At 35.4% G+C, this 23925-nt stretch overlaps 1 protein-coding gene across 1 annotated transcript; it reads left to right on the top strand.

Annotated features, from left to right (window-relative positions):
- The first annotated feature begins 188 nt into the window (after positions 1-188).
- LOC136032511 (uncharacterized) lies at positions 189-19916 on the top strand. Its single transcript, XM_065712815.1, has 2 exons — positions 189-434; positions 19476-19916. Exons 1-2 carry the CDS (start codon positions 272-274, stop codon positions 19790-19792), a joined length of 480 nt encoding a protein of 159 aa, XP_065568887.1. The 5' UTR covers positions 189-271; the 3' UTR covers positions 19793-19916.
- Positions 19917-23925: the final 4009 nt, after the last annotated feature.

Raw genomic sequence — 23925 nt, 5'->3', positions numbered from 1 at the left:
ACATATGGACAAGTTTTCTCTTCCCCCACTCCCGTCCCAAAAAACGTGTTTACATGCCTGCCATCGGCTATTCTAACCTCTGCCTAACCATATCACAAAAATGATTCGAAGTGATGCCCAATTTCAAGCTAAGCTAAACCCCCTGATATCTGAATTTGTGTAGATGCAAAGCTATGCAATGGGAAAAGCATTTAAACGTCGATTATACGTTATACGTGTTGCTGAGGAATAAACAGCAATCCAGTTCGCTTTGGAATTTTTGGTGAACAAAATGGGTTCTTATGATGAACAAATAAATCAGGATAAAGACAGAGGCGCATCACCATATTCAAAGCTAGAGGAACAGTTATGGAAGGATCCTCAATTTGCAGATGTATTAAAGGTTCTTAGAAATATTACTGAAAGGACAAATTCAACAAAAGTTCTAGGAAATGGTAAGTTCTAGCATAGTCTCAATACAAAGGGTATTTAACCTGAAAATCTGGTAAAATTCTAATGTAGCTACTTTTGGCTATCTTAGAAAGGGGTTAGGTTAGGAAAATGTGAAACTTTCAGGGAAGGGTCTACAGACTAAAGTATGGGTAAATTTTTCGTTCTTCATTTTATTGACTTACGAATAAAGTGAACATACCACGATCCCTTTTTAAGCTCTTTACTTTTGGATTACAACATGTTTCTTTCAATTATCCTTATTTTGGATAAAAATCGCGGTAAAATTTTAGTCCATTGACTTCTTGCTATCTTGGAAAGTTGTTGGGCTAGAGAATTGAAACTTTCAGGGATGTGTCTACAGGCTAAAGTATATCCCGGGAAGTTATTTTGAGATCCCTAACTATACCCCTTCCCCCCTCCTCTATATAACGCAGTTTTTTGTGCATTACAGCTTATATTTTGGTCAAACTTGATCCTATATTACTATTAAAGGTAAAATTCTACTTAATTGACTTCTTGCTATCTTGAAAGGGTTTAGGTTAGGAAAATGAATTTTTCAGGGATGGGTCTACAGTGTCTACAGGCTAAATTATTTCCCGGGAAGATATTTTTAAGTACCCACCTCCACTCCTCCCTCAAGAGGGCCCTGAAATTTGCCTACATGACAGGTCTATACCTATTGAAATTTTGAAAAAAACAATATTTTACCTTAATTTTCAGTTACTAGTTGCTTTTTCTCTGCCTTTAGTTCTGAAAGTGCAATTCTGGTTATTTGAGTAGAATTTTTAGCCATATCAATGTTTTTTTTTTCAAAATATAGGAAATGTATTTACATATCTTTAAAACCTTATAAAATGGAATTGAGCAGTTATGAAGCTGAAAACAATTTTGTTGTACTTCAATTAAGCAGAAGATCTATTTTGCAAGGTTTCATTTTTTTAAGACACATATTTTTAAAGGTCATCAAAGGTCAGGGCCCACAAGAGGGGGAAGGAGTAGAGGTAGTTGCTCAAAATACCTTCCCCAGACATACTTTAGTCTGTAGATTCATCCCTGAAAGTTTCATTTTCCTAAACTAAACCCTTTCTGAGATAACAAGAGGTCAATTAACTAGAATTTTACCCATCTATTTTGTAAATCATGACGGCATAGAGAAAGTCAATTTCTTCAAGAAGGCCCAATAATGATTCGGTAAAATTCTAGTTAATTGACTTCTTGCTATCTCGGAAAGGGCTTAGGTTAGAAAAACGAAACTTTCGGAGATGGGTCTACAGACTAAAGTATGTCCCGGGAAGGTATTTTGAAGTACCTACCTCCACTCCTTCTCCCTCTAGAGGGCCCTGAAATTTGTCTACATAGTAGGTCTATACCTATTGAAATGTTGACAAAACAACATTTTACCTTAATTTTCAGTTACTAATTACTTTTTCTCTGCCTTTAGTTCTGAAAATGCAATTTCTGTTATTTTAGTTCAATTTTGAGCCATATCAATATTTTTTTTTTCAAAATTTAGGAAATGTATTTGCATATCTTTAAAACCTTATAAAATGGGATTGAGCAAAGTTATGAAGCTGAAAACAATTTTGTTGTACTTCAATTAAGCGGGAGATCTATTTTGCAAGGTCTCACTTTTATAACACACATATTTTTAAAGGTCATCAAAGGTCAGGGCCCTCTAAAGGGAGAAGGAGTGGAGGTAGGTACTTCAAAATACCTTCCCGGGACATATAGACCCATCCCTGAAAGTTTCATTCTCATAACCTAAACCCTTTCCGAGATAGCAAGAAGTCAATTAACTAGAATTTTACCAATGATTCTTAGAAACCTGAAGAGAGGCGAAGCAGAAATTTAGTGAGAAAATAAAGCACAAGTCCTAAATACGTGACTGACATAACCCTAACGGATACGCTCTCTTTGGTGGAGTTTGTGGGGGGGGGGTTAATTCGAAAAAATTAGAAACATGTATTTGTAACTTACGAATGGGTGATCAGATCTTAATGAAGTTTATATTTAGCAGGATCTTGTGCTTCAGATCTCGTATTTTAAATCCCGGCCTGTTTTTCGTTTCAGCGTGCACCTTACTACTGAAGTTGTCAACCCCTTTAAACTTTCAAACTGGTATATCTTATGAAAGATTTTTTTGCCAAAAAATGGATGACATTTACTTTGATCAGCTCATCAAGAGCTACGGACTGCCATCGAAAAAATTATATCTGTCTTAGTTTAAAAGTTGACTTTTTTGCCGTAGGCTAAGTTTCTAACGTCATCACTTAGAAAGGAGCAAACGATAAACTCTAATTTATTTAGCAATGAGAGAACTTTTAAAGTTCAAGAGGCACATCTGATACCATTTCTCTGTGCAAAAAAGTGAATGATAAACTCAGCTGAAATCACGAACAGAAATGGGTAAAAACAATAGATTTTTGGCCCCAGGCAAGAGTTCTACGAAGCTTCCAAGATGCAAAGTCATATTCAACAATCCGGCCTAATTTCCAAACTTTCCGTAAAATCTGAAGAGGTTAGACCCTTACCACTTTCTAGGAATAAGGTGAAATTGGTGTGCTATAAAAAAAAAAAACGACAAAACCAAAGTGTTGCTCTCGCAACACAATTCACACGAGTAGGGCTGATAACACCCATGCCTTCTCAAGACCAGAACATAATTTGCACTACTGAAAACGGATACGTTTTAAATTTTTTAGCTTTTTTATTTTCATAATTAAAGAATTATAAAAACTTTAAGGAAAAAATATCAATATATGTCAATTAAACTGATAGTCCATTATTATTTTTTTTTCTCAAGACCAGGATATAATTTGCGCTTTACTGAGAACAAAATACGTTTTAAATGTTTTTCACTTTGTTTACTTTCATAAACAGAAAATTATCAAAACTTTAAGGAATAAATATCATTATATATCAATTAAACTGACAATCCATGATCATTTTTTTTCAAAAAAGTGCAAATTATGTTCTGGTCTTGAGAAGGTATGGGGGTCATCAGCCCTACTCAGCCTATAATTCAACTTTGATAACAGGTGGATTCGGAAATAGAACGGATTATAAAAGGAATAACATACATTTATTGAGGCATTGTTTTCATGATTGACATAACCGCAACGGACACGCTCTCTTTGGTGGAGTTTGGGGGGGGGGTTAATTCGAAAAAATTAGTAAGATGTATTTGTAACTTACGAATGGGTGATCAGATCTTAATGAAGTTTATATTTAGAAGAATTTTGTGCTTCAGAGCTCTTATTTTAAATCCCGACCAGATCCAGTGACATTGAGGGGAGTGGGATGGGGAAACCGGATAAGTTGGAAGACGTGAAAATTGAGGTATCTTTATCTTGCAAATGGGTGGTCGGATCTTAATGAAACTTGATATATAGAAAGATATTATGTCTGAGATGCTTAATATAGATGCTTATACAGAAATTACTCTGTATATGATAGGGGGTTCCCCTCCTCAACGCCCCGCTTTTTACGCTAAAGTTTGACTCTTTCTCTTAACTTTACTTTTTATAACAGTAAAAAATCTTAGCGTAAAGAGCGGGGTGTTGAGGAGGAAAAGGCCCTTTCATATAAGGAGTAATTTCTGTTCATTTTAAGTTTTAATGCTGCTCCTCACTTTCAGTTAAAAACACTTGTTTTTTTTATTTAATTTATACCATAGTTTTATAAATATATAATTAAAATTATCAAAATAAACCAAAAATAAGCCCTATTAACATTAATTACAACACAACTATCCAGAAAAGAAGTTTTACAAAGGAAAGTAAAGAACCATATTAAACTTAAGACAAGCTTTAACACATTCCTATAATATTTAAAGCTCAATGTTTCATGAGAAACAAGGAAAGGAAAATATATAATTAATGAAGAAAATCAAATAGTTGTGAAAATGAGAATTTTGTCAGCCAGTAGCAAAATATGAAGACGAAAATCAAGCAAATATTTCGACAAGGACCTCCGAATAATGAAAGTGTTTTCAAACAAAATGAAGTGGTGAGGGTTATTGTGCACGTGTTGGGCCAAGGCAGAATCCAAATTCTCGGGCCTTTGGTGCAAACTATGACTTTTTTGATTGAATATTTGTGTTCCAACAATCCCTTCTCCCAATTGTTGGGGTTTTACCAATAAAGAAGATTTAGAAATGTTACACACCCCTTAAAATATGAAAACTGGTTTTTTTCACATTTCTAAATCTCTTTCACAGGGCGGTATCCTGGAAATTTCCAGGGGGAAGGGGTATTAAAGAGTTTTTTGAGGAATGTTTATAAAAAAAACGGAAACGCATGAAAGACTTGTTTATATTCATTTCGTTACGTTTTTACGAGTCAGAGAAAGGTTTCGGACGGGTGGTTGATACCCTTTAGCCCTCCTGGATACGGCTTGTTTTTTCCTAGCCTATTTGATTTTAACGGGAAAAGATTGTATTAATTTTCTCACAACCTCCCACATAAATATATTCTCATTAAAACAAACGGTCTCCTCAATATTTGAACTCCAAATTAATTACTCTTTTGAATACCGGATGACACATGGAAAGGTAATTACGTGTGACATAACAATTCCCCCGGAAGCCGGAACAGCTTTCCAGGATCTGAAAGGAGCTTTTGATGAAGTTATAAGGTAATTTAGCATTCTTATTTTTAATATATTTGTGAAAAATTTATAATGACGGAAATATCGTTAAAGACTGCTAACACATCCGTAAGTTTTTATAATTCTTCTTTGTGTTTTTTGGGTTTGGATATCGCATCTAAGACAGTGTCAAATCACAAAATTTAGGTGCAAAATGTGTCTTAAAAATAAAGCGGGGGGGGGGGGGGAATTTGTCGTTCTTTTTCAAAGAAAACACATATAAAGGCATTTTCAATGAAAATATTAAAAAAAAATCTAGAGGGGGAATATGGTGCGGTTCCCTTGTCCCTCCCGTAATTGACACCACTGGTCTCAGATTTCTGTTTTGCCTCTCTTTAGGTTTTTAAGAATCATTATTGAGCGCGATCGACAGACCGACAGAATTTGCGATCTCTATATGTCACTTGGTTAAAATCAAGTGCCATAAAAACGGATTATTCAAGTGAAAACAAAGGAGTAACGTTAAATTTTTTAAAAATTTCTCACAAATATATTAAAAATAAGAATGCTAAAATACCTTGCAACTTCATTAAAAGCTCTTTTCACATCCCGGAAAGCTGCATGTAACCTATTTCTCACGCCTTTGGTATATTTTCCAAACAACCCTTGCAATATAAATAGTTGATTTATCGAAATATAATCCTTCTTGAGCCCTGCCTGAATATCTACCATATTACTTTGCGAATCTAACCATTTGTCTAACATAGAACACAATTCCTTGCTAAAAAGCCTACTTACGCTGTAACCCAAATTAATTCCTCTATAACTGCTGTACAATGCCCTATCAGCTTTTTTATAAAATGGAACTAAAAAAGATCTAGACCAATCCACAGGTCAATTAGGTTTACAGAACAATTCCGAAAATATTAAACTCAAAATTGGAGTGGTACTCACCCTACACTACTTCCATGCTTTGAATGGAATTCCATCCGTTCCAGGCGACGACCCTTCCGTCATGATTTTTCATTTCATCAGAATATCATTCTCTTTTATTTCTGCTTACTTTTATTACCTTATAACTTCATCAAAAACTCCTTTCAGATCCCGCAAAGCTGTTCCGGCTTCCGAGGGAATTGTCATGTCACTCGTAGAGCTTACCCTTGCAGGTACGACAAAATAGGGCAATAAGAATACTTGGAAATTTCTTACATCGACCTTCAAAACTTGAAAATGTTTCGGAAACTAAAACATTATTCCTTTTATTAAATTTGTTGGATTTAAATGATATACGAATATTAAATACTTCAATATGACATTTTCAAATCCAAAATTCTAAAAATTATTTCTATGACAAATCTCTGTTAATCTTACTTCCTCGTTCGGATTGTCGGAGGTCTAGGATGTATCAAATTCCTTTTGTAAGCTCTGAAAGGTCAAGGTTTTCGATTAGATACCAAATACCCTTCATTGCTAACAATCATAAGCTGAATGATAAAATTCTGTTTGATCCATCCCAAAAATCTCAGCAAAAATCTCAGCTAAATTTAAAAAAGTAAATATTAAAGATTGTTTGCTAAAATTTTGATTATACACCATTGATGATGGAAATTTAAATTATTTGATCTTCTTATTTGTGTGTTTGTTTTGGTGTCCCTGTGTCTAGGACGGGCTCCCACGCCCCTCCTGCCCGATATTTATATATTTACTTATCTTTTATGAGTTTTTTTCTATTTTGTGTGTCTTCTACCGTATTATATTTTGAAATCATTATTACACTGAGATGTTGATGTTTTTTCTATGTTTTTGCACTGTCCCAACCTTATGAGCTCTGCTCTCTGTTGGGGCATAATATTGTTTGTGTATTTTTTGAGTTGAATAAAGAAAAAGTTGAAGTAGTTAAGTTAAGTAATTACCTTTCCATGTGTCATCCGGTATTCAAAAGTGTAATTAATGTGGAGTTCAAATATTGAGAAGACCGTTTGTTTTAATGAGAATGTGTTTATGTGGGAGGTTGTGAGAAAATTAATATAATCTTTTGCTGTTAAATTCAAATAGGCTTGGAAAAAACAAGCCGTATCCAGGAGGGCTAAAGGGTATCAACCACCCGTCCGAAACCTTTCTCTGACTCGTAAAAACGTAACGAAATGAATATAAACAAGTCTTTCCTTATATGAATATAAGGAATTTATAAACATTCCTCAAATAAATCTTTAATACCCCTTCCCCCTGGAAATTTCCTGGATACCACCCTCTGAAAGAGATTTAGAAATGTGAAAAATACCAGTTTTCAAATTTTAAGGGGTGTGTAACATTTCTAAATCTTCTATATTGGTAAAACGCAAACAATTGGGAGAAGGGATTGTTGGAACACAAATATTCAATCAAAAAAGTCATAGTTCTGCCTTGGCCCAACACGTGCACAATAACCCTCACCACTTTATTTTGTTTGAAAACACTTTCATTATTCGGAGGTCCTTGTCGAAATATTTGCTTGATTTTCGTCTTCATATTTTGCTACTGGCTGACAAAATTCTCATTTTCACAACTATTTGATTTTTTTCATTAATTATATATTTTCCTTTCCTTGTTTCTCATGAAACATTGAGCTTTAAATATTATAGGAATGTGTTAAAGCTTGTCTTAAGTTTAATATGGTTCTTTACTTTCCTTTGTAAAACTTCTTTTCTGGATAGTTGTGTTGTAATTAATGTTTATTAAGGGCTTATTTTTGGTTTATTTTGATAATTTTAATTATATATTTATAAAACTATGGTATAAATTAATTAAAAAAAACAAGTGTTTTTAACTGAAAGTGAGGAGCAGCATTAAAACTTAAAATGAACAGAAATTACTCCTTATATGAAAGGGCCTTTTCCTCCTCAACACCCCGCTCTTTACGCTAAGATTTTTTTACTGTTATAAAAAGTAAAGTTAAGAGAAAGAGTCGAACTTTAGCGTAAAAAGCGGGGAGTTGAGGAGGAAATCCCCCTTTCATATACAGAGTGATTTCTGTATAAGCATCTATATTAAGCATCTCAGACATAATATCTTTCTATATATCAAGTTTCATTAAGATCCGACCACCCATTTGCAAGATAAAGATACCTCAATTTTCACGTCTTCCAAGATATCCGGTTTCCCCATCCAACTCCCCTCAATGTTACTGGATCTGGTCGGGATTTAAAATAAGAGCTCTGAAGCACAAGATCCTTCTAAATATAAACTTCATTAAGATCTGATCACCCATTCGTAAGTTACAAATACATCTTTCTAATTTTTTCGAATTAACCCCCCCCCCCAAAAAAAAAAAACTCCACCAAAGAGAGCGTATCCGTTACGGTTATGTCAATCATGAAAACACTGCCTCAATAAATGTATGTTATTCCTTTTATAACCCGTTCTATTTCCGAATCCACCTGTTATCAAAGTTGAATTACAGGCTGAGTAGGGCTGATGACCCCCATACCTTCTCAAGACCAGAACATAATTTGCGCTTTACTGAAAAAAAAAATGATCATGGATTGTCAGTTTAATTGACATATATTGATGTTTATTCCTTAAAGTTTTGATAATTTTCTATTTATGAAAGTAAACAAAGTGAAAAACATTTAAAACGTATTTTGTTCTCAGTAAAGCGCAAATTATATCCTGGTCTTAAGAAAAAAAAATAACAATGGACTATCAGTTTAATTGACATATACTGATATTTTTTCCTTAAAGTTTTTATAATTCTTTAATTATGAAAATAAAAAAAGCTAAAAAATTTAAAACGTATCCGTTTTCAGTAGTGCAAATTATGTTCTGGTCTTGAGAAGGCATGGGTGTTATCAGCCCTACTCGTGTGAATTGTGTTGCGAGAGCAACACTTTGGTTTTGTCGTTTTTTTTGTTTTTTTTATAGCACCCCAATTTCAGCTTATTCCTAGAAAGTGGTAAGGGTCTAACCTCTTCAGATTCTACGGAAAGTGTGGAAATTAGGCCGGATTGATGAATATGACTTTGCATTTTGGAAAGCTTCGTAGAACTCTTGCTTGGGGCCAAAAATCTATTGTTTCTACCCATTCCTGCTCGTGATTTCAGCTGAGTTTATCATTCGGTTTTTTTTGCACAGAGAAATGGTATCAGATGTGCCTCTTAAACTTTAAAAGTTCTCTCATTGCTAAATAAATTAGAGTTTATCGTTTGCGCCTTTATAGGAGATGACGTTAGAAACTTGGCCTACGGCAAAAAAAAGTCAACTTTTGAACCAAGACAGATAGATTTTTTTCGATGGCAGTCCATAGCTCTTGATGAGCTGATCAAAGTAAATGTCATCCATTTTTTGGTAGAAAAATTCTTTCATGAGATATACCAGTTTGAAAGTTTAAAGGGGCAGACAACTTCAGCAGTAAGGTACACGCTGAAACGAAAAACAGGCCGATTCCAATTGTGAGACATATAGGGGAGTTTTAAGCAACAGTCGGCTGTTAGCTCACACTCATCTTCGGCAATGAGGGGTTTACAATTTTTGCTAGTTGGTGTACCTATTATTTGTTTACGGTGTATTTGACGGTAAGACTAATTTGGTTCCAGTGGTAAGAAATGTAGGGGACTTGTAAGTAATAATCGGCTGTTAGACTACAATTATTTTCAGCGATGAGGGGTTTGCAACATTTTCCAGTTGTAATGATGGGTTTGCAACTTTTGTGGGTTGGTGCATCTAGTACTTATTTTAAGATTCTTACAGATTAACAACTTCAGCGTTTAATTTAAGCGAGGAAACAAAACCAAAGTGTTGCTCTCGTAACACTTCATCGGCGAAGCCGAACAAAGGCTGCCGCAACACCTCACGTTGCCCGTGCAACGTAGATCTAGTTTTCGCTCGTTTTGAGTTCGACTCAGCTATTTATTGTAGTTTCTGGTCATTTTCAGTTTCATTTATTTATTGATAGTGATTTGTGGCAGTTTTACGATTTGAAGGCTACTTTACTTAATTTCTGCTCAGTTTTGGCTTAATGGAGCTCTTTACTTTTTTTTCTGAAAACCTATTATAAAAAGCATCAAATAAGGAATATAGTGACAATAAAACGACCGGCAATCACTGAATCGAGTTCACTGTGCAGAATTGATGCCGAATTAAAAAAAATAAAAAATAAAATAAAGCAAAAATCTAAAAATACTTTACTTTTATACTTTTAAAAGTGTCTTTAAATGGTTTATATTGACCGTACCAAGGCTCCTACATTGTTTTGTGTTTTCAGCAAAGCGCTAGTTTTCTGTAATCCAACAAACATAGGGACATATCACCAGTTAATTTATTTACACTAGTTTTATTGATATCTTAGATAGGCTGGGAAGTAATAATTTTTGTTTGTTTTAAATTTCAACTTCACTCTTTCCTTCCCTTGGAAAAACTTTGTATTTTTAAACTAATCTTAACTTGTTTTTGATTAAAATTTAATTTAGAAACAACACAGCCGTGATCTTTTTTATTTATACGGATTAATTTCTGTTCGTTTTAAGTTTTAACGTTGCTCCTTAGTTTCAGTTGAAAACTTATTCTTTATATAATTTCTAATCACCTCCAATCTAGGAGAGATAATACACCTCAACTCTTATTCTGGAGCGGAACGAAGAAACCGGACAAGAATTGAAGGGAAAAATAAATTTATAGTGGAAAGAAAAATCAAAACATATTTTCGTTTCTTTTTGTAAAATTTAAAGAAAAAAAGATGAAATAGATATTTGATTCCTTTATTAAAAAAAGAATTAAATTTAGTTGTGCTTAAGAAGTAAGTTGTGCTTAGTAAGTTTTCATATCGACATGCTTGTGGGAATTTTTGCTTGCTCGACAGAAATGTGCTTTTAGGCTGAGGGATTTGTTTGACCTGTCCCTATATAGAAAAGCCACTCATTACACAGGAATGAATCGTAATTTCGAAAAAGATCATTTCTTGTGTAGGTGCAAAAAATAGTATTATAAACTACTTAAGTTTTCATTTCAAAAATTTTGGGATACCTAAATTCTCCTAAACAACTGTTTTCATTTGTCTTTCTTCCTCTTTGGATCCACAATCATACGTGCGGAGAAAATATTACGGTGAAATTATTAAGTAAATAATTTGAACAAGTAAGTATAGTTAAAAGTCATCCTTCTTTAAATATACAACTTAACTGGTTGTAAATATACAAATATAGCTCCAGAATCACATGCCTACACTTCTCCAACCAGTAAGTGGCGAGGGGTTGGGGTCAGGGGTGCAATTTACTACGAGGCAGAGGGGTCAACTGCCCCTCCCATACCTAAGTTTTCTCCCAGTCTGCCTCCCCAGCTGAAATTTAGTTTCTCCAAAAATGCTGTAAAACTAAGATAAGCCTGCATAATTCAAGCATCCACTGAAACAGGTCAGTTTTCTTCAGTACATCTTTACCTTTTTTATTACTATATGGCTCGTTTTTCAATTTTCTCTGAAATTTTCACTTGATTTTAGAAAATTACATCCAACTTTGACCCCCCCCCCACACAAGATTTTGACAAAATTACGCCATTCGTTTTTGGTATGGATTTATTGGTCTACGAAGAATGTTGCAAACTATGAGCTAGATGACCTCTATTTCCTTTTGAATCAAAATTATTGACAAAATACCTTCCCGGGACACATTCTAAAAAATTAGTGCATCACATTTACAAAAACCGTAAAGAAACCAAAAAAAACAAAAACCTTACAGAAGGGGCAAAACCGCGATTGAGAAAAAAAACACGCAGGAATCAAACCCAAGACGCTCTACTTTTGAAGTCCAACGTCGTACTAACAGAGCCACACCTCCAACAATCTAATTTTATAAGTATTAATGTTTTTACCTTAATTGAGTAGTTTATGAAGGGGGCTTGGTAGAGGAATATACGGGGGCTGTTCTTGCAAACCTCCAGTTAAGGGTTTTGGACCATAATTGTTGTAATGATGATATCGTTTTATAATTCCAAGCTTTTCTGCTTAAGAAATGACTCCAAAAGTGTTGTTTTTAGTGCTATGTCACACTTACAAATGGTAGAATTTGTGAAAATCACGTAGACATGAGCAATAGCTTTCAAATGAGCCATTAAACGTCACTCTAAAAAGTCCTGGTAGGCCACTAGCCCCAGCTTTTCAACATAAAACATGGCACCAAAAGTGTCGTTTTTAGTGCCATTTGGAACTTGCTGATGGTGGATTTATAGGAAAGACGTAGATATGAGCAATGTCTTAGATATGAGTTATTAAAAGTTTGTTAAAGATACCTGCGATACCAATACCCCCAATAACAATAGGCCCATCCTATACGAGTGACATCGGTACGTCTGATACCAATACCAGAGTACATCCCTTTCCCAAGGGACTATGGAGGGTCATATTATTACCAAAACAATAGATAGTAGACCTTTGAACGAAGTGGCTATCTCAAAATTTTGATTGGATATTTTTGTAGGAGGGGAGCTAGTTGCCCTGCAGTCTTTTCGGTCACATAAAAAAGGCACTAGCAAATCTAATTTCTGTTCAAATTCGTAAGTGAGCCAGTAAACATCTCTCTATGATGTTCTGGTTATTCGCTAGCCAGCCCTGGTGAAAAAAAGGACACATCAGTGCTACCCGTGCAAAAAAGTGATTTCCCTTAGTGTTCAAGATGAAGTTCTGTAATTGTCTTACTTAACGTTTTCGACCATGCTGATTACAATGGTGTACTTTTTCGATCTGACACCATTTTCAAGGGGTTTCAGGCTCTTTTTCGAAATCACTATAAATTTCTTTTTGTAATAAACTTTTACTTTTAAGATTAAGCGAACCAATAGTTACCATTCCTGATTCAATGTCAGATGGAAATTCTTTTTCACAAGGCAGTTTTTATTAAAAATACATTTTTCAACTTTTGGTTACTATGGGCTGTGGTTTGCTCTTGACTAGGTAGCACCTACTGCTGTAACCATGATGGTTTTCCCAGATTTGATTATTCCGGATTGGGTTTGGATGTTTTTCTAGGCATGAGTTATGTAAGTTTTATTGAATACATGATTTAGTGGATTTTTCTGGTGGGTGATGGGATTTCATTTTTATGGCACTTGGTATTAACCAAGTGACATATAGCAGTCGCCAATTCTGTCGGTCTGTCGGTCTGTCTGTTGGTCTGTCGGTCCCGGTTTTGCTACTTTAGGCACTTCCAGGTAAGCTAGGACGATGTAATTTGGCAAGCGTATCAGGGACCGGACCAGATTAGATTAGAAATAGTCGTTTTCCCGATTTGACCATCTGGGGGGGGGGGGAGTGGGGGCCCGGTTAATTCGCAAAAAATAGAAAAAATGAAGTATTTTTAACCTATCAGCGGGTGATTGGATCTTAATGAAATTTGATGTTTGGAATGATATTGTGTCTCAGAGCTCTTATTTTAAATCCCGACCGGATCTGATGACATTGAGGGGAGTTGGAGGGGGAAAACCTAAAGTCCCGGTTTTGCTACTTTAGGCACTTCCAGGTAAGCTAGGACGATGAAATTTGGCAAGCGTATCAGGGACCAGACCAGATTAAATTAGAAATAGTCGTTTTCCCAATTTGACCATCTGGGGGGGGGGGAGTAGGGGCCGGTTAATTCGGAAAAATAGAAAAAATGAAGTATTTTTAACTTATGAGCGGGTGATTGGATCTTGATGAAATTTGATGTTTGGAATGATATTGTGTCTCAGAGCTCTTATTTTAAATCCCGACTGGCTCTGATGACATTGGGGAGAGTTGGAGGGGGGAAACCTAAAATCCTGGAAAACACTTAAAGTAGAGGGATCGGGATGAAACTTGATGGGAAAAATAAGCGCAAGTCCCAGATACATGATTGACATAATTGGAACTGATTTGCTCTCTTTGGGGTAGTTGGGGGGGGAGTAAGTCTTAAAAATTAGAAAAATGAGGTATTTTCAACTTACGAACGGGTTATCAGATCTCAATGAAATTTGATGTTTAGAAGGATATCGTGTCTTAGAGCTCTTATTTTAAATCCCGACCGGATCTGGTGATGGGGGTGGGGAGTTTGGAGGGGGAAACCTAAAACTTGGAAAACACTTAGAGTGGAGGGATCGGGATGAAACATGGTGGGAAAAATAAACACAAGTCCTAGATAGATGATTGACATAAACGGAAAGGATCCGCTCTCTTTTGGGTAGTTGGGGGGGGGGTATTTCTGAAAAAAAAAATGAGGTATTTTTAACTTACGAACGGGTGATCGGATCTCAATGAAATTTGATATTTAAAAGGATATCGTGGCTCAGAGCTCTTATTTTAAACCCGACCGGATCTGGTGACATTGGGGGGGGGGAGTTGGGAGGGAGAAACCTAAAAATTGGAAAACACTTAGAGTGGAGGGATCGGGATGAAACTTGGTGGAAAAAAACACGACTCCTAGATACATGATTGACATAACCAGAACGGATCTGCTCTCTTTGGGGTAGTTGGGGGGGGGGGGTTAATTCTGAAAAATTAGAAAAAATGAGGTATTTTTAACTTACGAACAGGTGATTGGATCTCCATGAAATTTGATTTTTAGAAGGATATTGTGTCTCAAAGCTCTTATTTTAAATCCTGACCGGATCTGGTGACATTGGGGAAGTTTGGGGTGGGGAGACCTAAAATGATGGGAAACGCTTAGATTGGAGGGATTGGGATGAAACTTGGTTGGAAAAATAAGCAGAAGTCTTGCATACGTAATTTACATAATTGGAACGGATCCGCTCAATTGCGGGGGGGGGGGGGTAATTCTGAAAAATAAGAAAAATGACTTATTTTTAACTCACGAAGGAGTGATCGGATCTTCATGAAACTTCATATTTAGAAGGACCTCGTAACTCCGATATCTTATTTTAAATCTCAACCGGATCAAGCGTAATTGGGGGGGGGGCAGTTGGGGGGGACCGGAAATCTTAGAAAATACTTAAAGCGGTGAGATCAGGATGAAACTGGATGGGAAGAATAGAAACCTGTCTAAGATACGTGACTGACATAACTGGACCGGATCTGCTCTCTTTGGTGGAATTGGGAGGGGGGTAATTTTGAAAATTGAGGTATTTGTAACTTACGAAAGGGTGACCAGATCTTAATGAAATTTGATATTTAGAAGGATCTTGTACTTTAAAGTTCTAATTTCAAATTCCGACCAGATCCTGTGACATTCGGGGGAGTTGGAGGGGGGACCGGAATTCTTGGAAAACAAGAAAATTGGAGTATTTATATCTTACGAATAGATGATCGGATCGTAATGAAATTTGATTTTTAGAAGGAATTCATGTCTCAGAGCTCTTATTTCAAATCCCGACCAGATCTTTTGACATTGTGGGGATTTGGAGGGGGAAATCTTGGAAAAACACTTGGAGTGTAGGAATCGGGATGAAGCTTGGTAGATAGAATAAACAAATGTCCTTGATACGTGATTGACAGAATCGTACTGGATTTGCTCTCTTTGGGGGAGTTGGGGGGAGAGGTTCAGTGATTTGGCGAGTTCGGTGCTTCTGGACGTGCTAGGGCGATGAAAATTGGTAGGCGTGTCAGGGAGCTGCACAATATGACTTGATAAGGTCGTTTTCCCAGATTCGACCATCTGGGGGGCAAAAGAGAGGAAAAACTAGAAAAAATTAGGTATTTATAACTTACGAGTGGGTGATCGGATCTTAATGAATTTTGATATTTAGAAGGACTTTGTGACTCAGAGCTCTTATTTTAAATCTTGACCGGCATTAAGCCTCTTATTTTCCTTTTTAAATCAATCTATTGATTCATAGAATTTTGTTAGAGCTCATACCATATGATCTCTTGGCTCTTAGCTCTTCTCGCCTCGTCACAAGTGCCATATGAGCTCTTAGCTCTTGTTTTGTTTTTTTTTGTCATATTGTTTTTGTTGTTGTATTGTTTGGTCTTATTGTTTTGTCATATTGTTATTGTTATTGTTTTGGTTATTATTTTTCTTTTCATCCGCTGTTCCTTCCTGACTATGGAGTATTTTCGTTTTTATAAATTTACTGTTAAATAAACGAGCCCAGAGTCCTTTCTCTCTTAAAAAAGAAAAAAAATCAAACAAGCCTGTTTAAAACATATAAATAAAAAGAGTCGATTTGACCAACTGAAATATCAAGTCCTGTTTAATGCAACGACTATACACAAAAAGATATTAAAATGGAATTAAAAAAAAATAAAATAAAATAAAAAATCTGTCGTCTAGCGCCACTTTTCAGTTCTAAGTTGATGTAAAGCAATAAAAAATAATAGTAGAGAAAGAGTTACGTTAGGTTCATAATCCAATAATTGCGTAGCCTATTATTTATACTTATCATAAAACAACTAAAACCGAACCGTAGTCAAATTGAAAGGAAATGTTTTTGTACGAGGGTAAACAGCAACATTAAATCTTAAAGCAAACAGGGATTACCCTAAATAGGAGAGGGGCTCCCTCTTCATATAATGTCCCTAATGTCTGATTTTACAAGACTCTTCAACCATTTATCGGTTTCTATTTCCCGACTCCTGTTTTTTTTTGTATTTTTTTATATTCAACAGTTTTCGTTTTTTGATATTTTTTCTTTTTGCAGATTCCAACTTTTATTTCTTACATCAATTAAAAACATGTGTCAATAAGGTCAATTTTTTGCTATATTGTGTGACAAAACGAACTAGAACTAAACAATTGAAGACACTAATCTTTTTTTGCTGATTCTCGATATCTACTTTTATCATATATTAAATAAATAAAAAACAAGTTTTTTAACGGAAAGTAAGGAGCGACATTAAAACTTAAAACGAACAGAAATTACTTCGTATATGATGAGGCACGGCTTCCTCATCAACGCCCCGCTCTTTATGCTAAAATTTGGCTATTTCTCTTAACTCTACTTTTTAAAACAGTAAAAAACTAGCGTGAAGAGCGGGGCGTTGATGAGGATGCAGCCCCTTTTATGTACGAAGTAATTTCTGTTCGTTTTAAGTTTTAATGTCGCTCATTACTTTCCGTTAAAAAAACTTTCTTTTTTTTTTATTTAATTTCTGAACGTTTATGAATTAATGCATGTTTTGATTTTGTCTCTCCACAGATGAATAATTAAAACGAAATTTGCATATTTATTTTTTTGGCTATTTGGCTTTCTCATAGTTTGGATCGAATGATTTTGAGACAAAAAAGAGCGGGGGAGGAGGCGTAGTTGCCCTCCGATTTTTTGGTTACTTAAAAAGGCAAATAGAACTTTTAATTTTTTTACGAATGTTTTTATTAGTGTAAGATATACGCAACTTACAAATTAGCTTACGTAAGGAACTTCTGTATTCTCATGTTTTCATTACGTATATGAAGGGGTTCACCCCCTCGTCAGTACCTCGCTCTTTACACTAAAGCATAAATTTTGTCCCAATTTCTTAAGAATGACCCCTGAATCACAAAAGCCGTAGAATAAATAGTTGAAATTACTAAAAATGCTTTAGCGTAAAGAGCGAGGTATTAATAGGAGGTGAGCCCATTTACTTTCAGTTGAAAAAACTTTTTCATATTTATTTTTCCATTGTTTTTTTTTTTTAATAATGCTAGAAAATCCTGCGCTCCTTTCATGAAGCTTTTCTTCCCCCATGACAAATTCCTCCAAGGAAAGCTACTCCAACATATCCCCTCTTCTCACCCCCCCCCAACCTAAAAATCCCCCAGAAAACGTCTGTACACTTCCGAATAACCATTACTATATGTAAGCACTGGTCAAAGTTTGTAACTTGTGGCCCCTCCCACGGGGACTGTGGGGGGAGTAAGTCGTTCCCAAAGACATAGTTGTAAGGTTTTTTGACTGCGCTAAATAAAATAGACATCTCAGAATGTTGATCCGGTGACTATGGGAAAATAATTAGCGTCGGAGGGGGCCTAGGTGCCTTCCAATTTTTTGCCCACTTAAAAAAAAACACTAGAACTTTTCATTTCCGTTAGAATGAGCCCTCTCGCAAGATTCTAGGATCACTGGGTCGATACGATCACCCCTGGGGGAACAAACCAAAAAAAAAAAAAAAACAAACAAATGAACACGCATCCGTGACCTGCCTTCTGGCAAAAAATACAAAATTCCACATTTTTGTAGATAAGAGCTTGAAACTTCTATAATAGGGTTCTCTGATACACTGAATCTGATGGTGTGATTTTTGTTAAGATTCTATGACTTTTAGGGGTTGTTTCCTCCAATTTTCTAAAATAAGGTAAATTTTCTCAGGCTCGTAACTTTTGATGGGTAAGATTAAACTTGATGTTTATATAAATATATATATATATATATATATATATATATATATATATATATATATATATATATATATATATATATATATATATATAAACTTATATCAACATTAAATGCGATTCTTTCGATGTAGCTATTGGTATCAAAGTTCCATTTTTTAGAGTTTTGGTTACTATTGAGCCGGGTCTGTCCTTACTACAGTTTGTTACCACGAACTGTTTGATCAGCCTTACCAATTAGAAGCAATATGCATTATAGATATCTTTAGAAAGGTAATTCCAGAATAGATTTTTGTATGGAAATTTATTTTTACTGGCAAGCCCAAACTTAATCAATGGCGAATTTTCCAAACGTAGTCCAAAGGGAATTTTTTTTTACTATGTAGAAAAACAAATCAATAAAGTACATTTTTTACGAGTATTTTGGAATTTAAAGCCCCAACATCCATGCCCTTCCCTAAACCCAGGCCCTAGAACTTCACGTTTTATTATTTGAGAAAAAATGGAATGAAAAAGCAGCAGAAGGGCACATCTTCGGAGCAAGACCATTTTTGGCCACCTTCTGTGTTTCATGTCAGTGCCAGGGGTTGCCACCTTAACTTTTGACTTTTAATAATTGTCATTTTTGTCAAGTTTTATTATAAAACTCAGAATTACAGACCACGTAGACATATATACAAATGAAATTAAGAAATAAAAAATTGAAAAAATAAATAAAAAGTTAAAAAAATTAAAACATTAAAAAATGAAAAAAGAACAAATAAAGAAATTAAAGCTAAAAAATATAAAGAATTTTAACAAAATTTAAAAAAAAAAGTTACATATTCAAAACCACGATATGCACAAAAGAATACTTTTTTAGCTGACTTCGAAAATTTTTAGAGCAAGTTGGTGCAAACCATGTTGTGTGCATCCGTCTTTTTCTGTATGTACAGTGGAGCGAGGCAGACAGAAAAAGGAAAACTGAACTTTTCTAATTACTTAATAATTACTTAATAATAATTACTTAATAATAATAATTACTTAATTACTTAATAATATTGTTTAATATAGCGTGATACCAGATTAACAACGAAATTTTGAAAAATTTTGAAGGCGAAAATTTTGAAGGCGAAATTTTGAAAAATCGACTTTTTTTTTTTTTTATTGTAGCATGAGGTGTTGTTGTTTGTGTTATTATTTTAGCATAATAAAAGAATATCTTTGTAGAAGATGAAAATGAGGAAGAATTTGTCGGAGCTCTTGTTGCATCGTGTATAATATTGGTTGGCGTTTACCTTATATGGTATGGACTTACGTTTCGCCAGCGACTAAAAGAAGGGAGAGCGGAATTACCAACCCACAGACATGAAGAAGAAGGTCTTGTGAGAGAAGAAAGAGAAACTGCCCCTCCCTCTGCACCTCTCATGCAGAATCCGCCAGCTTATAATGTTTTATATGAAAAAGAGGCGAAACAAACCTCTGAACCAAAGGAAGAGGTGTCTCATCATGCACCGGACATAGGCTTTGTGCTAAGAGGTGATTAAAAGCTGAAAAAGAATACTGTGAAATTTTACTAGAGTGCTCCAAGTGGAAGAATAGTTCTTTGGATATTCTTTAAACGTTTTCTGTTAAAACCAAATGCTGAACTTAATAAATTGATATTTCTCACGATTGACCTCCTATTTCAATATAGCACCACAGTCACATAAAGTTTACTTGTACGAATGTTGTGACTGAAAAACGTCTCGTTCTTTTTATTAGGCTGAAACTTGATACAAAAGAACCAATTGGTTTCTGAGTTCTTTGTCTGGCTCAAAGTAATAACAAGTAAATACAAAATTGGATTGAAAAAGGCTTGGTTTCTTGGTTTTATTTTTTGGCATTAGCTTGAGCTATGAATGAGATTAAGCTTGCGAAAAGAAGTTGAAAAAGTAAACCAATGGAAGTAAAGCATATTTTTTAACACGGAAGTAAATGAGAGTAATCTCCTTCTCTTTAGTAGCGTTGGGCTATAAAAAAAAATGTCGGATGTCGATACATTATACGATGCTTGATGAAAGTATCCTTTCCTCTACTTGTATCATTGTTCATTTGCGTGGCTGTTCAAGGGGGGATCGGGGCATCTGCTGTAGGCACTGTGGCTGGGTGTGGGCGCTGCAGCTGCGGGGGGGGGGGGGGCTACGTTGAACAGATTTTTCAAAAATTTCATTTTTCACTTTGATTCGGCTGTTTTACTTATATTTGAGTCGGGAGGGGGTACTGTAATTAATTTTGCCCCGGGCATCACCCACCCTAGGAACGGTTTTGTTCATTTGCAAGGGTTATAGAAATGGATCGCCGGTTATCAAGTACCTGCTAGCGATGAGTCAATTGAGTCAATGACAAGACAGTTGCCCGTTGGCCAAGTCCCATAAAGCGATCGCAATTTCTGTCCGTCTGTGGGTCGGTCGGTCCAGATTCTGCTAGTTTGGGCACTTCCAGATAAGCTAGGACGATGAAAGTTGGCAGGCATATTAAGGACCGGACAAGGCTAATTGAGAAATAGTCACCCACCTAAATCAACCATCTGGGGGGAGGGAGTGGAGGGGTGGTTAATTCGGAAAATTAGAGAAAATGAGGTATTTTTAACTTACGAACTGGTCATCGGATCTTAATGAAATTGAATATTTAGGAGTTCCTCGTGTCTCAGAGCTCTTGATTTAAATCCCGACCGGATCCGGTGACATTGGGTGAAATCATGAAAGTTGAGGTACATTAATCTTACGAATGAGTGATCGGATGTTTATGAAATTTTACATATAGAAAGATCTCATGTCTCAGATGCTCCATTTTTACTTGGGATTGGATCCGGGGACATTGGGGCCGGAGGGGGGAACAGAATTCTTGGAAACCGGAAATCTTGGAAAACGCTTAGAGTGAAGAGATCGAGATGAACCTTGATGGGAAGAATAAGTACAAGTATTAGATACGTGATTGACATAACCGGACCAGATCCAATCTCTTTGGGGCGGTTCTGGGGATTTCTAGTGCTTTGGTGAGAATAAGTTCAAGTTCACGTAGATCCAATCTCTTTGGGGGAGTTCTGGGGATTTCTAGTGCTTTGGCGAGAATAAGTTCAAGTTCACGTATCTATATTATCTTTAGGTTCCGATCTCGTCACAAGTGCCATATGAGCTTTTGGTTCTTGTTCTTGAAACTATTGAAACTTTGATATGATACCTAAGAGTATTGATATTATAGCATCGGTACCAAGTAACACCCAATGCTACTTTAGTAGCATTACCGAAAGTCTTAAGCTAGGTTCTGACAGCAGTTGAAATTTACCATGGGTATTTTTGGTAAATTTGGCAAAAAAAAAATTACCCAATTTACCAATTTACCATGGGTATTTTTGGTAAATGTGGTAAAAAAAATTATAAAATTTACCATGGGTATTTTTGGTAAATTTGGTAAAAAAATTACCCAATTTACCATGGGTATTTTTGGTAAATTTGGTAAAAATATTTACCCAATTTACCAATTTACCATGGGTATTTTTGGTAAATTTGGTAAAAAAAAATAAATTTAACCAATTTACCATGGGTACCTGAATTTTCGGACACGTGATACAAAAATGGATTCGTATGGGCAAATATTCGGTTCCTTTCTCGGAATTCGTTTATAATAAATAAACATTCCTGCTTATGAACCAGCCGAAATTTCACTTTCTTTTTAGATTAGATATTTAGAAAAGTGTTTTTTGGGAAGAGAAAGAGCGACATCAAAACATAAAAAAACGGAAAAGTTTTTAATACATCTGAGGGGGATTGCGACCCCCCCCCCCCACTTTTTACCCTAAATCCCAACATACTTAAGGTGTTGATCATATTTTAGTTACATAATGTAAACTTTATTATAATAGGTTGAGGGTGGCAGCTTTCTTCGCATATAGAAAAATTTTTAAATTTAGCAATTTTTTAAGGCAAACACAACTAAATGTGCCTTTTCCTTCTCGAAGCATTGCGATAAATATTTAAACTTTTGATCATTTGAGTTAGAGAATTAATTCTTGAAGTACTGAGCCAAAAAAGTAGCCTCAGCACGAAAAGCAGGATTGAGGGGTAAGCAGTTTCGCAAAAATACAGTATAGTTATACTCACATCAAGTCTTAAAGTTGGTATTCTATTGCATTTGCAAAACTTTTTTTTTATCCAATCATTATCCATTTTTAATATTGCTTTCTGGGTCGTGCCTGTGGGGGGTTACCTACCCTTTCCCCTTAGTTCCTTGCTCTTTGCTCTTAACGCTAAAGTTAAACTTCTTTATAACTGTGCTTTCAGAATCAAATAATTTGTTAGTCTACAATGAGTTTCAATTAATGACAAAATAAAATAGAAAATATATTTGCGGGTAACACTTTCAATTGAAAGTGAAACAAGATATGTTAAATCATTTTATTTTTATCAATTAGTTTGCAAATAATTCGTTTTAAAAACTACCAATTGTCGTTATAATCCATCATTCTCAAAATATAAGGAGAGCTATCACCCCCCAGAACCCAAATTCCACCTTTGTCAAGAAACATTCCTTCAAATGAAGGAACGCTAAGGGATAAAATCCACCCCCACCTCACCCCCCTATATTGGTCTGAAAAACCTGTCACGAAAGGCTGGAAAACATCGGCTTAAGAGCAGTGGCGTATTTTTTTATGGCAAATGGTATCTATCAAGTGACATATAGCAATCGCAAATTCTGTCGGTCTAATTTGGAAAAAATTAGAAAAATTGAGGTATATTAACTTAAGAACGGGTGACCAGATCTTAATGAAATTTAATATTTAGAAGGAACGCATGTCTCAGAGCTCTTATTTCAAATCCCGACCAGATCTGTTGACATTGGAGGGAGTTGGACGATGAAACCGGAAATCTTGGAAAACGCTTATTAATTTCGTAGATATGTGATTGACGTAACCGGACTAGATCCGCTCTCTTTGGGGGAGTTAGGGGGTGGGGTTCAGTGCTTTGGCGAGTTTGGTGCTTCTGGACGTGCTAGGACGATGAAAATTGGTAGACGTGTCAGGGAGCAGCAATAATTGATTTGATAGTCGTTTTCCACGATTCGACCATCTGGGGGGCTGAAAGGAAAGGAAAAATTAGAAAAATTGAGGTATTTTTAACTTACGAGTGGGTGATCGGATCTTAATGAATTTAATGAATAATGAATCTTCATTCTATTGATCTTATGAATTCTATTGATCTTAATGAATAGAAGGATATCGTGACTCAGAGCTGTTATTTTGAATCCCGACCGGCATTAAGCTTCTGATTTTCCTTTTAAAGCAATCTATTGATTCTTAGAATTTTGCCAGAGCTCATACCATATGAGCCCTTGGCTCTTCCGAACTCGTCACAAGTGCCATATAGGCTCTTAGTATGTTTTTCTTGGGGGGGGGGAGGGGGGCTTGGGGTGTTCCATGGTTTTTTTTTTGCTTCCGTCTAGATTTTAAAATATCTTTTTGGGGAATTCTCATTGAAAAATGCCTTTTTTGGTATTTCATTAAAAAAATGTATAAAAAAAATTGCACTTAGTCCCTAGATAATGAAAATAAATTTTTCCCCCTCCCCTCCCGAATAATTTGGAGAAACACTATTATATAACCAATGCCTCTTGACTCTGCAGATGTTCCCCTCCCCAAGTA

The sequence above is a fragment of the Artemia franciscana genome, chromosome 10 (assembly GCF_032884065.1).
Source record: "Artemia franciscana chromosome 10, ASM3288406v1, whole genome shotgun sequence".
NCBI lineage: Eukaryota > Metazoa > Arthropoda > Branchiopoda > Anostraca > Artemiidae > Artemia > Artemia franciscana.
The sequence above is the reverse complement of the archived record's forward strand: the minus strand, read 5'-3'. Positions and strand labels throughout refer to the sequence as shown.